The sequence below is a fragment of the Mobula hypostoma genome, chromosome 3 (genome assembly GCF_963921235.1).
Source record: "Mobula hypostoma chromosome 3, sMobHyp1.1, whole genome shotgun sequence".
Classification (NCBI taxonomy): domain Eukaryota; kingdom Metazoa; phylum Chordata; class Chondrichthyes; order Myliobatiformes; family Myliobatidae; genus Mobula; species Mobula hypostoma.
Window position 1 is genome coordinate 55,944,224 of NC_086099.1, and position 17,797 is coordinate 55,962,020.

Consider the following 17,797-nt stretch of genomic DNA (forward strand, 5'->3'; position numbering starts at 1 on the left):
ACCAGATGCTGTGGGGATTCACACATGCATGGTGTTCTCCCTTTCAAATCATGCATAAAAGATGCTGAACTCATCAGGGAGTGAAGCATTACTGCTATTTATGCTGTGAAGAAATAATAGTATGCAAACCCTACCACAGCTAATGCATCCGGTTGTGTCTCTAGCCTCACATCGAATTTCCTTCTCGGACTCATGAATGGTCTTCCACAGGTCAAAACTGGCCCCTTAGTAGGATTTTGGATCACTGGTCTTAAACAGCACAGAATCAACTCTCAGCAGACTGTGAATCTCTTGGTTCATCCAAGCCTCTAATTTGGTTATGTTCTTAAAGGCACACACCCATCCACGTAGGTTTTAATGAAACTGGTGATGACTGTGATATATTCATTCAAGTCCCACCCATGACACACTCTACAAATTTTCCCCATTTATTTAATGAATATACACCTTACTGATGAGATCAGGATTTATTGTCCTTCTCAAACGGCTCTAGATCTAAGAAGGTAACACAATATGATGCTATTTTCAAATGCAGCAATATAAAAAAAACTCAAATGAAAAGTTTTGTTAGATGTCAACTCCACAGAAAAGTTGAATGAAATCACAATTTATAACTTAGGTTTTGCTTTGAAACTGTTAATTATTCTTGATTTCTAATGATACAAGTATAAACATTTTGCAGAGTTGTTTTGATACTGTAATTTGCTTAACATTACAGCTATTGCAGCATATTAACTATAATAAAGCATAAGTTCATGACCTTCCTCCCAAAGTTCCAGTTGCAAATGTACTAAGGTTTGTGCATTGGTATTTTACCTAAATATTGGCATACACAATACAAGAAATATCACTTCAGAAATACCTTCACCACAAAATGTAGAACCATCTTAAACCTGAAATATTTTAATATAACCAAAACAAATTCTGGAAAATCAGTTATGTTGCATATATATTTGAGGGTCAAATGATTGATATTTGTAGTAAAATCTGTACAAATTTCAATAGATACATTAGCAAATTAGCAATTTATATATTATTGATTGATATATCACATTTATATCAATAGGTTTTAGATTAAAACTTAAGTGAGAAAAAATGTCAAAAATTGGAAAGATGGGTTCTTTTTCTGATTTGCTAATATGGTAGGGCGCATTGTGCACAATTGTCCTTCATGATTCATAGTTATATGGGGATATAATCAATCAATAAAATACTTATAATTAGAGCTGGTTTCCATGCCATTTTGACCTTCTCTGTCATTTAACATGGTGATATCATTATTTAAGCTTTGTATGTCAGTAACAAATAGCTGGCTGTTCAGAAGGCAATGACATTAATGTCAGGAGCTTAAATTTACTGGTTACATCAAGTAAAATTCCTCATTATAAAGCTGTCATTCTGGGCAATGCCATGTCATGTAATCATGAGTATCAAAACAGGCTCATGCTGAGGAGCTGCAGAATGAATTTCCATTTTGTAAGATGTAGAATCCAGCTGCATGAATCTGTTATGTACTTATTAAAATATTATGAAATGACCTATAAAACAACTTTGTTTATAGGCCTTCACCAATTAAGTCTTAAAAATAAATTAAAGCAATACATTTACTTTCATAAATGTATGCATTTTTGATTTTTCAATTTTATTAAACAAACCATTAGTAATAATTGTGAAGATGTTACTATTTTGGAGGTTATTGGATTGTTGAATTAAGAATTCAGAAATTTTGGATTTTTGGTACCTCTGGGAAAAGACTGATTCCAACATTTTGACACTTTCAGTAAAGATAGCTGTTCATTCAAGATTTCATTACAAAAGGAAATGATGGTGAATGGTTCTGTACATTGTTGTCAGTGAGTCAGAAAGTGTAGACATGCATGTAATTGTGAGCAAAAAGTGAAGTTACACAAATTCACTGAAGATTTACTGAAATCTAATTATCTCCAACTCCAGTCTTACAACTTGACCTGTTCCGCTCCAAGGAAGAAAGGCACTAGTGAAACTTCTGTGATCGGTAAAGACAAAATGTTAGAAGTGGAGAGTGGAAGACTCCTCTAGAATGGATGATCTTTACGTTTCCTGTTTTTATTTATTTATTTAGAGATACAGCGCAGAACAGACCCTTCCGGCCCCACAAGCCGCACCACCCAGCAACCCACCTATTTAACACCAGCCTAATCACGGGACAATTACAATCACCAATTAACCTACTAGCCAGTATGCCATTGGACTGTGGGAGAAAACTGGAGTACTCAGAGGAAACCCACATGGTTCACAGGGAAAACATAAACTCCTTACACACGGCACCAGAATTGAACTCTGAAATCCACGCCACCCGAACTGTAATAGCGTTGCGCTAACCACTAAGATACTGTGGTGCCCCAATTTGTTCTGTTGGAAATAGTATCACTTTCTTGGCTTAATTTAGACATACAGTTTGAGACAGACCATTGAGCTAGTATGTACAGAAGTTACAATATGCCTTAGATAAATAGTGTCACTGTAACTGTTCAAGAAGGGATAGCATGATCACTACCTGTTGGCATTATCGAGTTGGCATTATTTTCTGCTTTTCTGTTACTCCCTATTGTCAATCTAAATGGCTCTGTAAGGCAAACAGAGAAATAAATATCCTTGGCTAAGGTACAGAACTGGGGGTAGTGAACAGCTGTAGGTCATACATACCCACATAACATTTATGCCAGATTATCGACCACTTAAAATATAATGTTTTCCCTTTATGAACCTTGCAGCCTAAATCTCCCGCAACAATCTTATAAGAATATTGCTGAATAATTTCAATACATTCCTAAATGCCTGTTAAACACTTGGTCTCTGGTAAGCTATTAAATGCATCATTTCAGATCTCATGACTGGAAAATTAACTATTGCAAGCAGCCCAGGGTATGGGTGGCTGCACAGTCAAAGCCCTGTCTCTGCATCCAGTTTTCTCCCACAGTCCAAAGACATACTGGCTAGTAGGTTAATTGGTGATTGTAGATTTCAGTGACTAGAAGAGGGTTTGGCTGCAGTGGATTAATAGATTCATCATTGTGAGGGGTGACTACCACAGATCCAGGGAGGAGATCAGTAACTGGGGTCTACAATCAGTCATCTAAAATGTGAAGCCAGCAGTAGAAAAGATTGCAAGCCTGGATTTTGATGAGGCAACATTGTTAGGAGGATACACTATGTCCAAGAAAGGAGTCTAGACCTGAAACTTCACAGAGGCTGCTCATCCTGCTGAGTTACTTCAGTAGTCATTGGATCTGCTATTCATAACCTAGTGCACTTTCACTGTTAGTTACTATTAGCATCAACAAATTAAATTGTGACAAAACTAATTTTTATCATATGTAGCTGAAGACCAGACTCCATCTGAAAGTCAAATTGACTGGTAGATAAGGTTTTTTTTAAAGAAATAATTATACTAATGTTAACATTTCAGAATTGAAATATTGTTGACACACGTTATTGACTTCTTCATTTCATAACAGGCACTTGGCAGTGAAAAGTCTGATTCACTGGCAAGAAAGTCCAAGACAAGTGGAAATCTAGCTTCTACTGTATTATTAGCAGTCAGACGGGTGCTCTTCAATGTATATAAACAAGCATGGACTATACAGGTTCACACATGGATATCCTTGCCTACTGTTTTCTCCACATTTTCCCCCAATCTCAGATTCCCATTTTCTTTCTTAATATTATTAACATTACTCTTAGTTCTCATAGTCTTAATTGGCATTCATTCAGTGTTCTCCTGCTTCCTCCTAGACTCCTTCAGACTCCCATCCTCTAGTTCTTTCATCCATCTCCCTTTCTCTTGCACTTGGCCACTTGACTCTTTCTTTCTTCCCTGCAATAGGCATCCTTCCCACTGTCTTTCCTTTGGCCCTCAACATTCATCTGATCTTCACCTTCTCTCCCACTACTTCACCAACCTCTAATTCTGCCCTGTGCACTCCCTTAGCTTTCCCAAGTTGAAAGAAATCAGATATGTCTCAGTGCAATTTGATGGGCATGAGATGGCCAGCTCAAAGAACATATAAGGAGTTGTACCTACTTCATAAGTACAAACGGAAAGAGGAAGGCCAAAACTGAAGAAAAGCACCATAATTCTTAGAATCAAATTTACTGTTAAGAATAAGCCAGTATGGTGTCTCATTGATCCCTCTTGCAGGATAAGTGGATGCCTCATGACCCTTCAGATCATATGTGGAATCAGTAACTGTCAGTCATCAGTGTCTGATTAGAAACTTTTTGGAGATTTCTAAAGAGGTCCAACCTTGAAAATATCACAAAGGAGACAAACTCCTAGTTGATTAAAGTGCTAGTGTCAGCAAATAAACAATATTTTAGTCACATATGACTGACAAGAAGAGAACATGAAGATGCTGGGTAAAGTGCTTTTTTTCATTCAGTACCTACTTTATCAGAACTCACGGCTACATCCACAATCCATGCACTAGCACCTGTTAGATTATATCACCATCTGTGGCAGACTGCAAGAATATCCATATGTACAGCACCATTACAGGAATCAATGACTGTTGTGCTGACAAGCTCTTAATTTGGTCTTCCTCCAAACAATGTTAACAACAAGAATGTTGCCACAAGAGAAAAAAAAACTCAATCTTAAAAGACTCTGCAAAGCCAATTTTACTTCAGAAAGCACCTCACAAAACAATCCAACAACTCCCAATCAACATCAGCTGCAAAGTATGCAGAGCATCTGGATTGCTTAAGATTCATCGTAATTAGCACCTCTGACGATATCTTGGCTTCTTTACTAGAAAGTACTTGCACTTGTGAAGAAAATGACTTGGAGATTCCGTAGCTAATTCGTTTAAAACATAATCTGTTTTTGGGTTAGAAAATTCACCATAACTCAAGGGAAATTAAATAGATCTATGGAATTTCTCCTAGGGTAGGAAAACAAAATCTTGGATACTACTGATGAAGTCTTAATACTTGGTACAGAGGAACTCCAGTTGCAAACTCAAAACCATGTCTCCTACATCTAGGAAGAGGAAAACATGCCAAGGCATCACAGAGGTACATGAGTCAAACGTGATTGCATTGGTTTACAATCTGGAACATACCCTCTTCTCATTACTATCATTAGGAAAGAGGTCCAGGACCTTTAAGATCTACACTCAGTGTTTTTGGAATTACCTCTTTCCCTCCACCATCAGATTTCTCAAGAGTCCATGAGTCAATGAGCACTAACGTGATGTTCCACTTCTGCACTATTTAGTTATTTATCTATCTATTCACTCATTTATTTATTGCAAATGTTAGTACGTCTTATGTCTCACACTATACTGCTGCCATAAAACATCAAATTTCGTGACATATGTCAGTGATAATAAACCTGGTTCTGGTTCTGAATCCCATGTTAATAAATTAATAATCTCTTTGGTAGCTCCTTATGGAAGACCTGCTGAAATTTAAAACACAGTTTCAGTTAACTTCCTCTTAACCATTCTACCTATTACAATCTCAGAAATCTCTAATGATTTGTCAACCAGTCTAACTCTTTCATAATTCCATATTAATATCTCCAAATGCTATTATTATTTTTAAGTATCTTGCTGGCAGGCTAATTGGTCTGTAATCCACCATCTTCTTACTCCTTCCTTTTATAAAATACCATGATTATATTTTAATCTGTGGAACTATTCCAAAAGTCCGTGGAATTTTGGAAGAAAATAATAAATGTGTAAACTATCTACAAAGTTATCTCATTCAAAATCTTGAGATTTAAATGATAGATTATGGAGTCATACTACACAGAAACAGGCTCTTGTGCGCATAACATACACGTTGACCATCTAGTACTACTGTGTAATTCTAGTTTACCAACAATTGATCCAAACCTTCTGTGCCTGGGCAATTCCAGTGCTCATCTCAAAACCAAGATATGCTGTGAGAGTATCATATCAATGCTTTAGAACTCTTTTGATCATAATCACTAGAAAATAAGCTAAGTATTTCAATGAATTTTCAAAACTGGTACCCCATATGACCAGTTTAATGTACTTATCCCATAAATAGTAATGTTCAAAGTTCAAAGAAAACTTACTTTGAAATATTAGAGAAGTGGTCCATAATTCCAAAATGATAACCATAAATTAAAAAGCATATTTTTGAAGTGTAAAGTACTTACCACTTGTCCATTTTGTGGGTTTTTATGAGCATATGGAGGACCACGAATGTGATTCCACATTTGTCCAGAAGTCATGGCAAATACCACACACTATGAAAAGATCAGAAGGCATTATGACTTCCCATGTTTTAGACCTTATAATTGACATATTCATTTCCCAAAATTATATCCTACTTTCTAACCACAATGAAAGTGGCAAAGTCTTAAGCTTCACAAACAAGACAAAATCTGCAGATGCTAGAGATCCAAAGCAACACACACAAAATGCTGGAGGAACTCAGCAGGACAGGCAGCACACACAGAAAAGAGTAAACAGTCAGCATTTCTGACTGAGACCCTTCTTCAGGACAGTTAATGAAGGGGAGAGGTCAGTGTAAGAAGGTGGAAGGAGGGGAGGACAAAGTGGGAGGTGACAGGTGAAACTAGGAGGGGGAAGGGGGTGAAGTGAAGAGCTGGGAAGTTGATTGTGGAAAAGATAAAGGTTTGGAGAAGGGGAATCTGGCAGGAGACGATAGAAGTCCATGGAAGAAGGGGAGGAGTACCAGAGGGAGGTGATGGTCGGGTAAAGAGATAAGGTGAGAGAAGGAAACAGGAATGGGGAATGGTGAGGGGGAGGGCGGAGCAATTACCGGTAGTTCAATAAGTCAATGCTCATGCCATCAGGTTGGAGGCTATCCAGACAGAATACAAGGTGTTGCTCCTCCAACCTCAGTGTAGCTTCATTGCGGCAGTAAAGGAAGACATGGAATGACATGTTGAAATGCGAACGGAAAGATAAATTGAAATGAGTGGCTACAGGCAGATCCCACTTTTTCTTGCAGATGGAGCCTAGGTACTCGGCGAAGCAGTCTCCCAATCTATGTCGGGTCTCACCAATATACAGCAGCACCAGATAGAGTAGGTAACCCCAAAAGACTACCAGGTGAAATGTTGTCTCACCTGGAAGGACTCTTTGGGGTCCTGAACGGTAGTTAGAGAGGAGGTGTAGGAGCAAGTGTGGCACTTGTTCCACTTGCAAGAATAAGTACCAGGAGGGAGATCAGTGGGGAGGGACGAGTGGACAAGAGAATTGCTTAAGGAGCGATTCCTGTGGAAGGCAGAAGATGGCGGGTTTCCTGTTGCACGATGGCAGAAGTTACGGAGAAATACATGCCGGATGCGGAGGCTAATGAGGTGGTAGGTGAGAACAAGAGAAACCTTACCCATAGTGGGATAGCGAGAGGATAGGGTCAGGGCAGGCGTGTGTGAAATGGAAGCGATGCAGATGAGGGCAGCATTGATGGCGGAGGAAGAGACATCTCATTAGTCCTGGGATTAAAAAGCCTTACCTGAGAGCAGATGCAGCAGAGACGAAAGAACTGAGAGAAGGAGATGGCACTTTTACAAGGGAAGGAGGTGTCCTAAGTGGACCAAGTAAATTTGAGGACAGGGTGGAAGTTGGAGACAAAGTTGATGAAGTTGATGAGCTCAGCATAGCTGCAGGAAGCAGCACCAATGCAGTCGTCGATGTTGTGTAGTTAGAGTTGGGGAGTGATCCCAGTATAGGTATCCACATAGCCAACAAAAAGGCAAGCATATCTGGGACCCATGCGAGTGCCCATGGTTACACCTTTTGTTTGGAAGAAGTGGAAGGAGCTGAAGGAGAAATTATTGAGATTGAGGACCAGTTCTGCCAGATGGAGGAGAGAAGTGGTGGAGGGAAACTGGTTGTCCTGAAAGAAGAGGAAAGCTTTAAGGCCTTCCTGATAGGGGATAGGGGCGTATAGGGACTGGACATTCATAGGGAAAATGAGGCGAGCAGGGCCAGGAAGCTTGAAGTCATTGAAAAGATCAAGACTGAGAGAGGTGATACAGATGTAGGTAGAAAGGGACTGAACCAGGGGCAATAAAAGAGTTGAGGTATGCAGATATAAGTTTAGTGGGGCAGGAACAAGAAGAAAAAATGGGTCTACCTGGACAGGCAGTGCTGTTTCAACAGGAATTCTGCAGATGCTGGAAATTCAAGCAACACACATCAAAGTAGCTGGTGAACACAGCAGGCCAGGCAGCATCTCTAGGAAGAGGTACAGTCGACATTTCAGGCCGAGACCCTTCGTCAGGACTAACTGAAGGAAGAGTTAGTAAGAGATTTGAAAGTGGGAGGGGGAGGGGGAGATCCAAAATGATAGGAGAAGACAGGAGGGGGAGGGATGGAGCCAAGAGCTGGACAGGTGATTGGCAAAGGGGATATGAGAGGATCATGAGACAGGAGGTCCGGGGAGAAAGACAAGGGGGGTGGAACCTAAAGGATGGGCAAGGGGTATAGTCAGAGGGACAGAGGGAGAAAAAGGAGAGAGTGAGAAAGAAAGAATGTGTGTATAAAAATAAATAACGGATGGGGTACGAGGGGGAGGTGGGGCATTAGCGGAAGTTAGAGAAGTCAATGTTCATGCCATCAGGTTGGAGGCTACCCAGACACTTTATTGAATAGATAAACTGGAGAAGCTGTCGTTGCAAGAGATCCTGATAAAAGTAAATTCATGAAGGATTTAGACAGAGTAGGGAGGGTGTGTTCCTATTGACTAAAGGGAGAAGAACCAATGGACATAGAATGAATACAAATGGTAAAGGAAAGAATAGCAACAGGAAGAAATCCTTTATGTAACTCATGACTGAGGTCTGAAATGCACTGCATGAGATTTTGGTGAAAGCAGATTCATGCAGCATTCTCAAAGGAGCTGGTGTGGTATCTGAAAGGAATAAATTTGCAGCACCATAAAAGTGGAGTAGAAAATTGCTCTAACACAAAGCTAACTTCATGATGCTACAATTATCAGTCAAAATCTGTGATTCTTTGACTGATGTTTCAATTTTAAATAATAAGCACATGTGGCTAACTAGGCTTAGAGTTTTATTACAAAGTGTTATCAACCCGAAACACTAACTTTGATCTTTTCTCTCATCAGAGATATTGCCTGATCTGCTGATTATTTCTTGTATTTATTGCTTTTATTCATCTCAAAAAGCACTTTAAATGTTAGTTTTGATATGCTCAGTCAGGTTTCAATCAAAAACGTGTTGTAGAAAGAATCTTCTCAAGTTATAGGCTCCACAATTAACTAAAAATGACATCCTTGCTAAAGAAGCTGCTCATAATATAAAATAATCTAACTGCCCTGTGGTCTCAATTTGGAAAAAAATATGGTGTAAATTGGAATCTGAGAGATGGTATTGAGGAGTCATAAAAGATTTTAAGTGATAAGGACAGCAGCCATTCTTGAGAATTTGAAGTATGCTTCCCTCAACTCTGTCAACTGTATTAGTTCTGTTTCTTTGACAGTTTCAAGTGCTCTTAAATTTAACTTTCACCATTCTCATTCTCCGAATTTTTATCCATTTAAACTTAAAAAGAACTAACACCTAACTTCATTCCATTGTGAGAATAGAGCAAAAGGTACTGCACTCTTTTACTAGTGTGATACTTTCTGAATACCATGCACCTTTGAATGAAGCCTTATGCAGCCAAGTTAAGATAATCTTTGTATCCATCCTCACAAAAATTACTGTTAAGGTTCATACTGTCCTTCGTATGATTGGTTCTATCTTTGCCATCAATTAAAAGCAACTGTGAATCATCTTTATTGACATCTTGCTATCTCCTCATTCTAAAATTTTAGCTTATACTTTTTTAAAGCATCATATATAATCTCTTGAAACTGGACATGCAAACTGGGTCCAGAAAAATAGGATGAAGGAAGAAAAGGGACTAAGGAAGTAAATTAATTTTTAAAAAAAGAACTTTTGTTAACTGATAGCTGGCAGTTTTGATGGGGGCTGTCAGCAATCAGCCATTTGTGCCTCAGGAAATCTCTGACAAGCACAGCCTATCAAACAGTCCACTGAATCCAGCAGTGCTGCAGTGACTCCCTGAGGATTGTTAACTTTATACAAGGGTGCACTTAAGTTGGAATGTCAGCCCCATTAAATAATATATTGTACATACAAATATTTATTTAAGCTTTAAAATATTTTACATTTTTAAAATGATTTAAATCTTCTTCAATAATTTTTAAAGATTTCTTAGACATTTAAGATAACATCAAAAAGCCTTTGACAGACAGTGAACTGTACTGAGGCCTATAAATTTTTCATACACTTGCTGCTGTGGACGCAGATTGTTTAGCCCTTTGAATGGGAAACATTAAGTGTAGTCAGTTGATTACAGCAGTTGGCAATTCAGGTCTGGTATGATTTGGTCAACATCTCGTCTAAGGGGCAAGGATGAATATTGGTCCTCCTCCAGGCCTCACAAGAAAAGTTTTGACTTCACTTGCCCTCTCGCAACAAAAACATTTCTGCATAAATGACAGACTTCTAGTACCAAGAATTTTTGCACCTTTCAGGCAGAATCAATTTACTAGCCAACTATCACTTTCAAATGGACAGCTCAACTTGGGCACGAAGACGAGGTGCATATATTAACAGAAAAATGTCATCTCTAAGGCAGGTAGTTTTATTTCCCATATTTCTCATATTTTCTTATGGCAAAGAAAGAGCCTATCTAGGCTATTTTGCTTGTGCCAGCTCTAAGAACAAACTCACCAATCAACTTCAACCAGTCAAATGTTGGAAAGTACACTTTCAGAGGTCAAATTCTGGTACGGCATATCTTAAGAGCATTGACGTACAGAAGCATCTTGGGACACAAGTCCATAACTGAATGAAAATGGAAACAGATGGTGAGGGAAGTGAAAAATGTGCTTGATATGCTTATTTTCTTAGGCCAATATATTGAGTATAAGAGCTGAAATTCCATGTTGCAGTGTGGTACAAACAATTAGTTAGATCTCAATGAGAGTACCGTGTATATTTCTAGTCACCACACTATAAGAAAGATGTGTTTGCAATTGAGAACATGTAAAAGAGATTCATTAGATACTCTCTGGAATGGAGGGCTATAATAATGAGATTGGATAAACTCAAAGTTCAATGTAAAATGATCAAACTATACATGTTACCATACACTATCTTGATATTCATTTTCTTGCAAGCATTCACAAGAAAATAAAGATTGATAAATAACTTGTGTGCAAAAGGAAACAAATTGTACAATAAAGAATAATACAGACAACATAAGTTGTAAAAAGTCTTTGAAAGCTAATTTGTAGGACATAGAATCAGTTCAGATGATGATGATTAAGGTTATCTACACTGTTTCAGAAGCTTGATGGTGGTAGAGTAATAACTGTTCCTGATTCTTTCTTTGGCCTTTTCTGTTCCTGGGCATTGGTGTTTCCTTGCTAGGCCATAACGTAACCATTTGCACCTGTAGAAGTTTGTTCAAGTTTTTGGTAACATTCCAAATCTATTCAAACTTCCAAGAAACCAGTGATGCTTTATTTACATGATGGTCCCAGGACAAATCCTTTGATATGCTGACAGTAAAAAATTATAGCCACTAACTCTTCACGTCTGTTCCCTTAATAACTCTGGATTTGTTTTCACTGAAATGGCAAAAGATGAGGGCCACAGATAGGATAGATAGACCTTTTTTACCAGAGCAGGAGAGGGCCACAACCAGATGATACAGGTTTAAAGTGAGAAGGGCAGTTTAAAAGAGATCTGAGGGCTACGTTTTTTCCATATCGAGTGGTAAATATCTGCAACAAGCTGCCAGAGTGCATAGTGGAAGCAGATATAATTACAAAATTTGAAAAGTGTTTGAACAGTTCATTGGATAGAAAAGGCATAGGTTGAGAAAATGGGAATGGCAATAGATAGGCACAAGTGATGGCGTGAATGAGGTATAACCTATCCTCTCTTACTTGATCTTTAATTTCCCCAATTCTCCTACAGCCTACCTAAATAAGAAGTATTTTTTAAAAATTGCCTGTTTCGCATTTCAAGGTTAGAATCAAACATGAAAACAAAATCAGAAGCAAAGATGTATAAGATGATGAGAGGCATTGATCGTGTGAGAGGCTTTTCCCAGGGCTAAAATGGCTAACACGCGAGTATACAGTTTTAAGGTGCTTATAAGTAGGTACAGAGGAGATGTTGGGGTAGGTCTTTTATGCAGACAGTGGTGAGTGCGTGGAATGGGCTGCCGGCCACAGTGGTGGAGGTGGATACAATAGGATCTTTTAAGAAACTCCTGGATAGGTACATGGAGCTTAGAAAAATAGAGGGCTATGGGTAACCCTAGGTAATTTCTAAAATAAGTACATGTTTGGCACAGCGTTGTGGGCCGAAGGGCCTGGATTGTGTTGTAGGTTTTCTATGTTTCTTTGTACTCTAATAGCAATGAAAAATCTAACCAAATTATTATGACATATTCAATACCAAATGTAACACTTCATCCAAATGTGAATATATATTAAATTCAGTGAATTTTTGCACATGGTCAATTTCTAAAACAAAGACATTTGCTACAATGAGTTTCAAACTGCTTAAACTGATAATCTTATGTGGAATTTTATCAATCAAGGCATCAACCTGCTCAGACTCTGACTGATATGCAACCTTGCGTGAGGGGTGGATGTTGCAATAGCAATAATAGCAATATCAGGGTAAAAAATAAGGAAATGTTTTGTATTTGTGAGAGGATGTGATTTTCAGACAGACAAGTTCAAAAACAACCCAGTGGAACCCTTTCCACACATTTCCTCTATTTCCCAGACTGCTGTTTTCACCTCCATCACTTCAAAAAGAACTGAGTTCCAGTGGTCCTCACTTTTGTAGAATACCAACTTTCCTACCACCATCCAGAGACGTAAACAGCCCTTCCAGGTGAGGCAAAGATTCACATGCAGTTCCTCCACCAACTTTATCTATTGCTATTGTACGCCAGAGAGACGAACAGCAGATGAAACAAGCAGTTTGTCAAGTACCTGCTCTCCGCAACTATCCCAAGCTCCCACTCACATGCCATTTCAACACCTCTTCTCATTCAAACACCCATCTCTTTTTGGTCTTTTCCATAGCCAGGTTGAGGCACAATGCAAACTTAAAAAACAACCTGGTCATTTTCAGCCTAACTCTGATATTCTGTGTTTTTCTCTTTATTTCTCCTTCTGATGATTCTCTCATTTTTATTCTCTTTTCCATACCCCCACTTAACACCTCAACATCCATTTTTGTCCTCTATGCCTTCTGATTCCACCCACTACTTACAGATTTAACCCATAGGACTTGCCTCCCAATCTGGTTCTATACGTCCTTCATTTCACCCTTAATAAAGTATATTAATTATCAACTTCATTTATTATCAAAGAATGTATAAATTATACAACCTAGAGATTTGCTTGCTCACAGGTAGCCACAAAGCAAGAAACCTGAAAGAACCCAAATTAAAGGAAAAAAACGGAATAAAAATTAAAATAAAACACGGACACTCAATGTGCAAGAGAAAAAAATACAAATCATGAAAACAATTGATGTGAACAACATTCTGAACCAAGAATGAGTCCTCAGATCCGAACCCTGGAGCAGCCTGGAGTAGGCCCAAAGCCTCGCTTATAAGTTCATCAAATTAGCAGGCACAGAACATAGCAGCCAGGGCAGTCTTCATAGTCTCAGCAGCATAGAGAAGACCATTGTGGAGAATGAGTTAAATTGGCACTCATCCCAACTGACATCCTGTCTTTTCAGTCTATCTGCGTTGGCGTTTAACTTGACCCAATGATGGAACAGCGAAAGGCTCCATACCTTGGAGGAGTGATCATCACGGAGAACAGGCAAAATCGACTCTCACCTCCAATCTGTGCCAGCGTTTAAATTGTCTAAACAGCATATTATGTCTCACACTAGGGCCCGGGTGCCACTGCTACAAAAGGGCCTAGACCACACAGCCCAGAGACTCACTCCAGGCCCAGCTCAAACCACTCTCAAACTCTTCAGATCAGCTGGGCGCCCAGAGCGATCCAACCTCGCACCTGGGCCAGATGTACAAGCATCAAAATCGAATCTCCTCTGCCTGGTCCTTGACTTCTCCTTGCGATGCCCAGAGCAATTCAATGCTTCTCCCAGACCAGCTGTATGGGGATTGGATCTCTGGCTGCATCGATTTATCTCCAAACTTGCCTCGTCATCGCTTGCTTCTTCACTGTTTGTGGCAATAATTTAATACAACATACCTCAGAAGAAGTATTTTTAGTTGGGTTTCTTAGCTTTTTGACTACCAGGAAGCTGTTGCACATGTTCTGTAGCGCCATCTTAATTGTAATCAATGCCCATTTTCACTTTTTTTAACTTATCAAATTCTAACCAGTAGTTATTGTGTCCCTGCTTATCAGTTCCCAGCCTTTCTTCATCTACACCCTCCTCTTTATTCCGCCTTTTTACACCTAACACAGACCCACCTCTGTACCCCATCTCTACTGCTCCTTCTCCTCCACCTAGCTTCTTTTTTCCATCATTGTTGTTCACCTATCAACTAGCAGCTCCTGATTCACTGTCAGCCATCTGCTTCCCCTCTCCTCTTCATACAAGCCATCGTGCCACTCTACTCTCAGTCCTGATATAGAGTCTCCACCTGAAACATCAGCAATTCCTTTCTCCCCATGGATGCTACCCAGTGAGTTCCTGCAGCAGCTTCCTTTTCCCACAAAAATTATCGATGAGATCCTAAAAAATGAAGCACTGTCACCATTAGTAAAACTTTCATAAACAGTTGTAATTATTTAAACAATATCAAGGCAATTTGAATATATACCAGAGCAGCCATGGCCCAGCCGGTTTTGTTATAGATAAATTCCAGGTTATTTCTCCGCAAATACAACAATCCTCCTACGAGTGAAACAAGGAGAGCCAAGGCAATGGTGCCTGAATAGTTCGGAGGTCTAAACACACGAATCTGTAAAACAAATAAATATATCCCCAAATCATTTATCTTGATGTTTATGTTAACTGCAGTTGATAGAGGGTGACTTAGTGGTGCAACTAGTAGAGCTACTGTCTCCCAAGATGATAAAATATCTGTCTGGAGTCTGTACATTCTCTCTATGACTATGTGGGTTTCCTCTGGGTTCTTCATTTTCTCCCACATCCCAGAAGTGTGCAGGCTGGTAAGTCATTGTTGGCCATTGTTGGTAGATTGCTTCTAGTTTGTAAGTGAATTGTAGAATTTGGTATGGAATGTGGGAAGAATAGAATGGTGTCAGGTTAGGATTAGAGGAAAAATGGTTCATCAGTGGCTAGCACAAACTCAGTGGCCCCAAGGCCCTGTTTCTGTGATTCTCTGTGGTGCTATGGAAGTACAATTTAGAGTGCAGGTACCTGAAAAGACCATGAATGTACGTTTGTACTTTGTATATTGCAGATATCAACAAGGTATACCAGCTGTTGGAAACACTTTTGACAATTGGTATCTGACTTAGGCACATGCAAAGTGTATTGTGGACCTTTAAAAAAAGTAAAATAATTGCAGATATTAGACACTTAAAATAGTAGAAAATGATGGAAACACATAGCAAGTCAGGGAGCATCTGTGAATCACATTTAAAGAAGCCTCTTCAACATGAAAAATAACTCTGTAACTCTTCCCACAGATGCTGCCTGACCTAATAAAATGTTTCCAGTACTTTCTGCTTATTTTCTGAAAAGGACCTTGTTTCTTGTGTATCCTCCCCTTGAGTATCAAATGAATCTGACCATATTACTTCCAATATTCTATTGCAATCTTTTTATGTCAGAATACTGGCAAGATTTGAAGACAGAAATTCATCTTAGTCCCTTGTGCCAGAGAATTGTAGCTATGAATGAATGTTGTTTACTAATCTGAGAAAAAAATTGACTCCACAACAGAGCTGTATATATTTTTAACACATCAAAGAACAGGAATGACTTTTCACCCATCCTGTTTGAAACCCAACTTCACATTTACACATGTTAATATACAAATGATTCCATATTCAAATAACCCTGCATTAGGTCAACAGAGAAATAAAAAATATTGAACCTACCAAATACTGTCATGTTAAGATGATAAGCAAGAAAACAAGCATTGTAAAAAAAAGTCTGCAGTTGTAGAAGTTCACACTAATTAACAACATTGAAAGTGAAGCAAGAATACTGGTTAGAATAAATCCAATGTAACTGTTAATATTTCCAAGAACTTACATGGACATCAGTTCGGTCAGCAATCCACTTCGCAAGCTGTTCAGCTGCAAATCCGATTCGCTGGAGATCAAAGGTGTCAGCTCTCTTGGGTTTGCCTTTTGGTGGAAAATGCATGAATGTGGGAGCAGAGTTCATATTTAACTGCAAAACAAGCAAATAATGCCTGAAGATGTTAATTCAGTTTCCATAATACTGTGCATAAAACATTTATTTAATTTTTAGCTTATATATTTTTGTTTATTTATTTTATAAGATATGACTATTGGTTCCAACACTATTAGTTATTGTCTAGTTGTCCTAAATAAGTTATTCCTCTAAATCCACTTTTATTTTCCTGTTTTATTCTTGGCACACTATTGAACTCAAAGTGAACAGGACAATGTCCAATCTACTCTCTCTTCTGACTGGTATTAATAAGTTCCAGATCAATAGTGACTCAAGGAGATAACGGAGAATTGGACACCCCCTCTAAAATCTCAGTGCATAACTGAATTCAATATTTCTTCAATAGCCAAAGTAGTGTCCCTTTATTTTGTCATAGAGTTATAGAAAAGTACAGCATAGATACAGGCCCTTTAGCACACCTAGTCCATGCCAAACCATTTAAATTACCTAGTCCCATCGATCTGCACCTCGACCATAGCCATCCATACCCTTACTATCCATGTTCCTATCCAAACTTCTCTTAAACGTTGAAATCTAGCTCACAGGCACCACTTGCACTGGCAGCTCATTCCACACTCTCACAACCACCTGAGTGAAGAAATTTCCCCTTTCACCTTTCACCCTCAATCTATGACTCTAGTTTAGTACTAGGTCTCATTGGAAAAAGCCTGCTTGCATTTACCCTATCTATCTTGCTACTCATTTGAGATGAGGAGGATTTTCTTTAGCCAGAGAATGGTGGATTTGTGGAATTCTTTCCACAGGTAGCTGTGGAGGCCAAGTCTTTATGTATATTTAAGGTAGAGGTTGATAGATTCTTGATTGGTCAGGGCATGAAGGAATATGGGGAGAAGGCAGGAGATTGGGGCTGAGAGGAAAATTGGATCAACCATGATGAAATGACAGAACAGACTTGATTGGCCAAATGGCCTAATTCTGCTCTTATATCGTATGTCTTTCTGGTCTTAACTCAGTTTTATTCCTAACCCTCGGTGTTGTTTTTATGAAGTTTCCACATTCTTCCTGTGATTGTCTGGGTTTCCATCTGGTGCTCTGGTTTCCTCTCAAACCCAAAGATATGCGGGTTACTAAGTTAGTTAGCCACAATAAATAACTAAGTGTACAGTACTATGTAGAAGTCTTAGGCACATATATATAGCTGGAGAGCCTAAGATTGTAGTAATTTTATGTATTACATTGTACTGCCGAAGGGGAAAAAAATCAAATTTCAGGACATATGTGAGTGATGATAAACCTGATTCTGATATGGTCTCCTCTGTGGACTGAATGTGGACAGGGGGCAGAGAGAGGGGAGATATAGTTTGGTAAAGGGAAAGAGGGAGAAGAGGGAGAAGAGGGAGTGGA

At 38.9% G+C, this 17,797-nt stretch overlaps 1 protein-coding gene across 2 annotated transcripts in view; it reads right to left on the reverse strand.

The window, feature by feature from the left end:
• tusc3 (tumor suppressor candidate 3) overlaps window positions 1-17,797 on the reverse strand; it is a 384,687-nt gene that overhangs the window by 256,419 nt on the left and 110,471 nt on the right. For both annotated transcript variants that reach the window (XM_063042117.1, XM_063042116.1), the window contains exons 4-6: window positions 16,268-16,408; window positions 14,862-15,002; window positions 6,170-6,259 (exon numbers count right to left, since the gene is read on the reverse strand). In XM_063042117.1, the coding sequence (XP_062898187.1) occupies window positions 6,170-6,259; window positions 14,862-15,002; window positions 16,268-16,408 (372 nt within the window). The remainder of the gene's footprint in view (window positions 1-6,169; window positions 6,260-14,861; window positions 15,003-16,267; window positions 16,409-17,797) is intronic.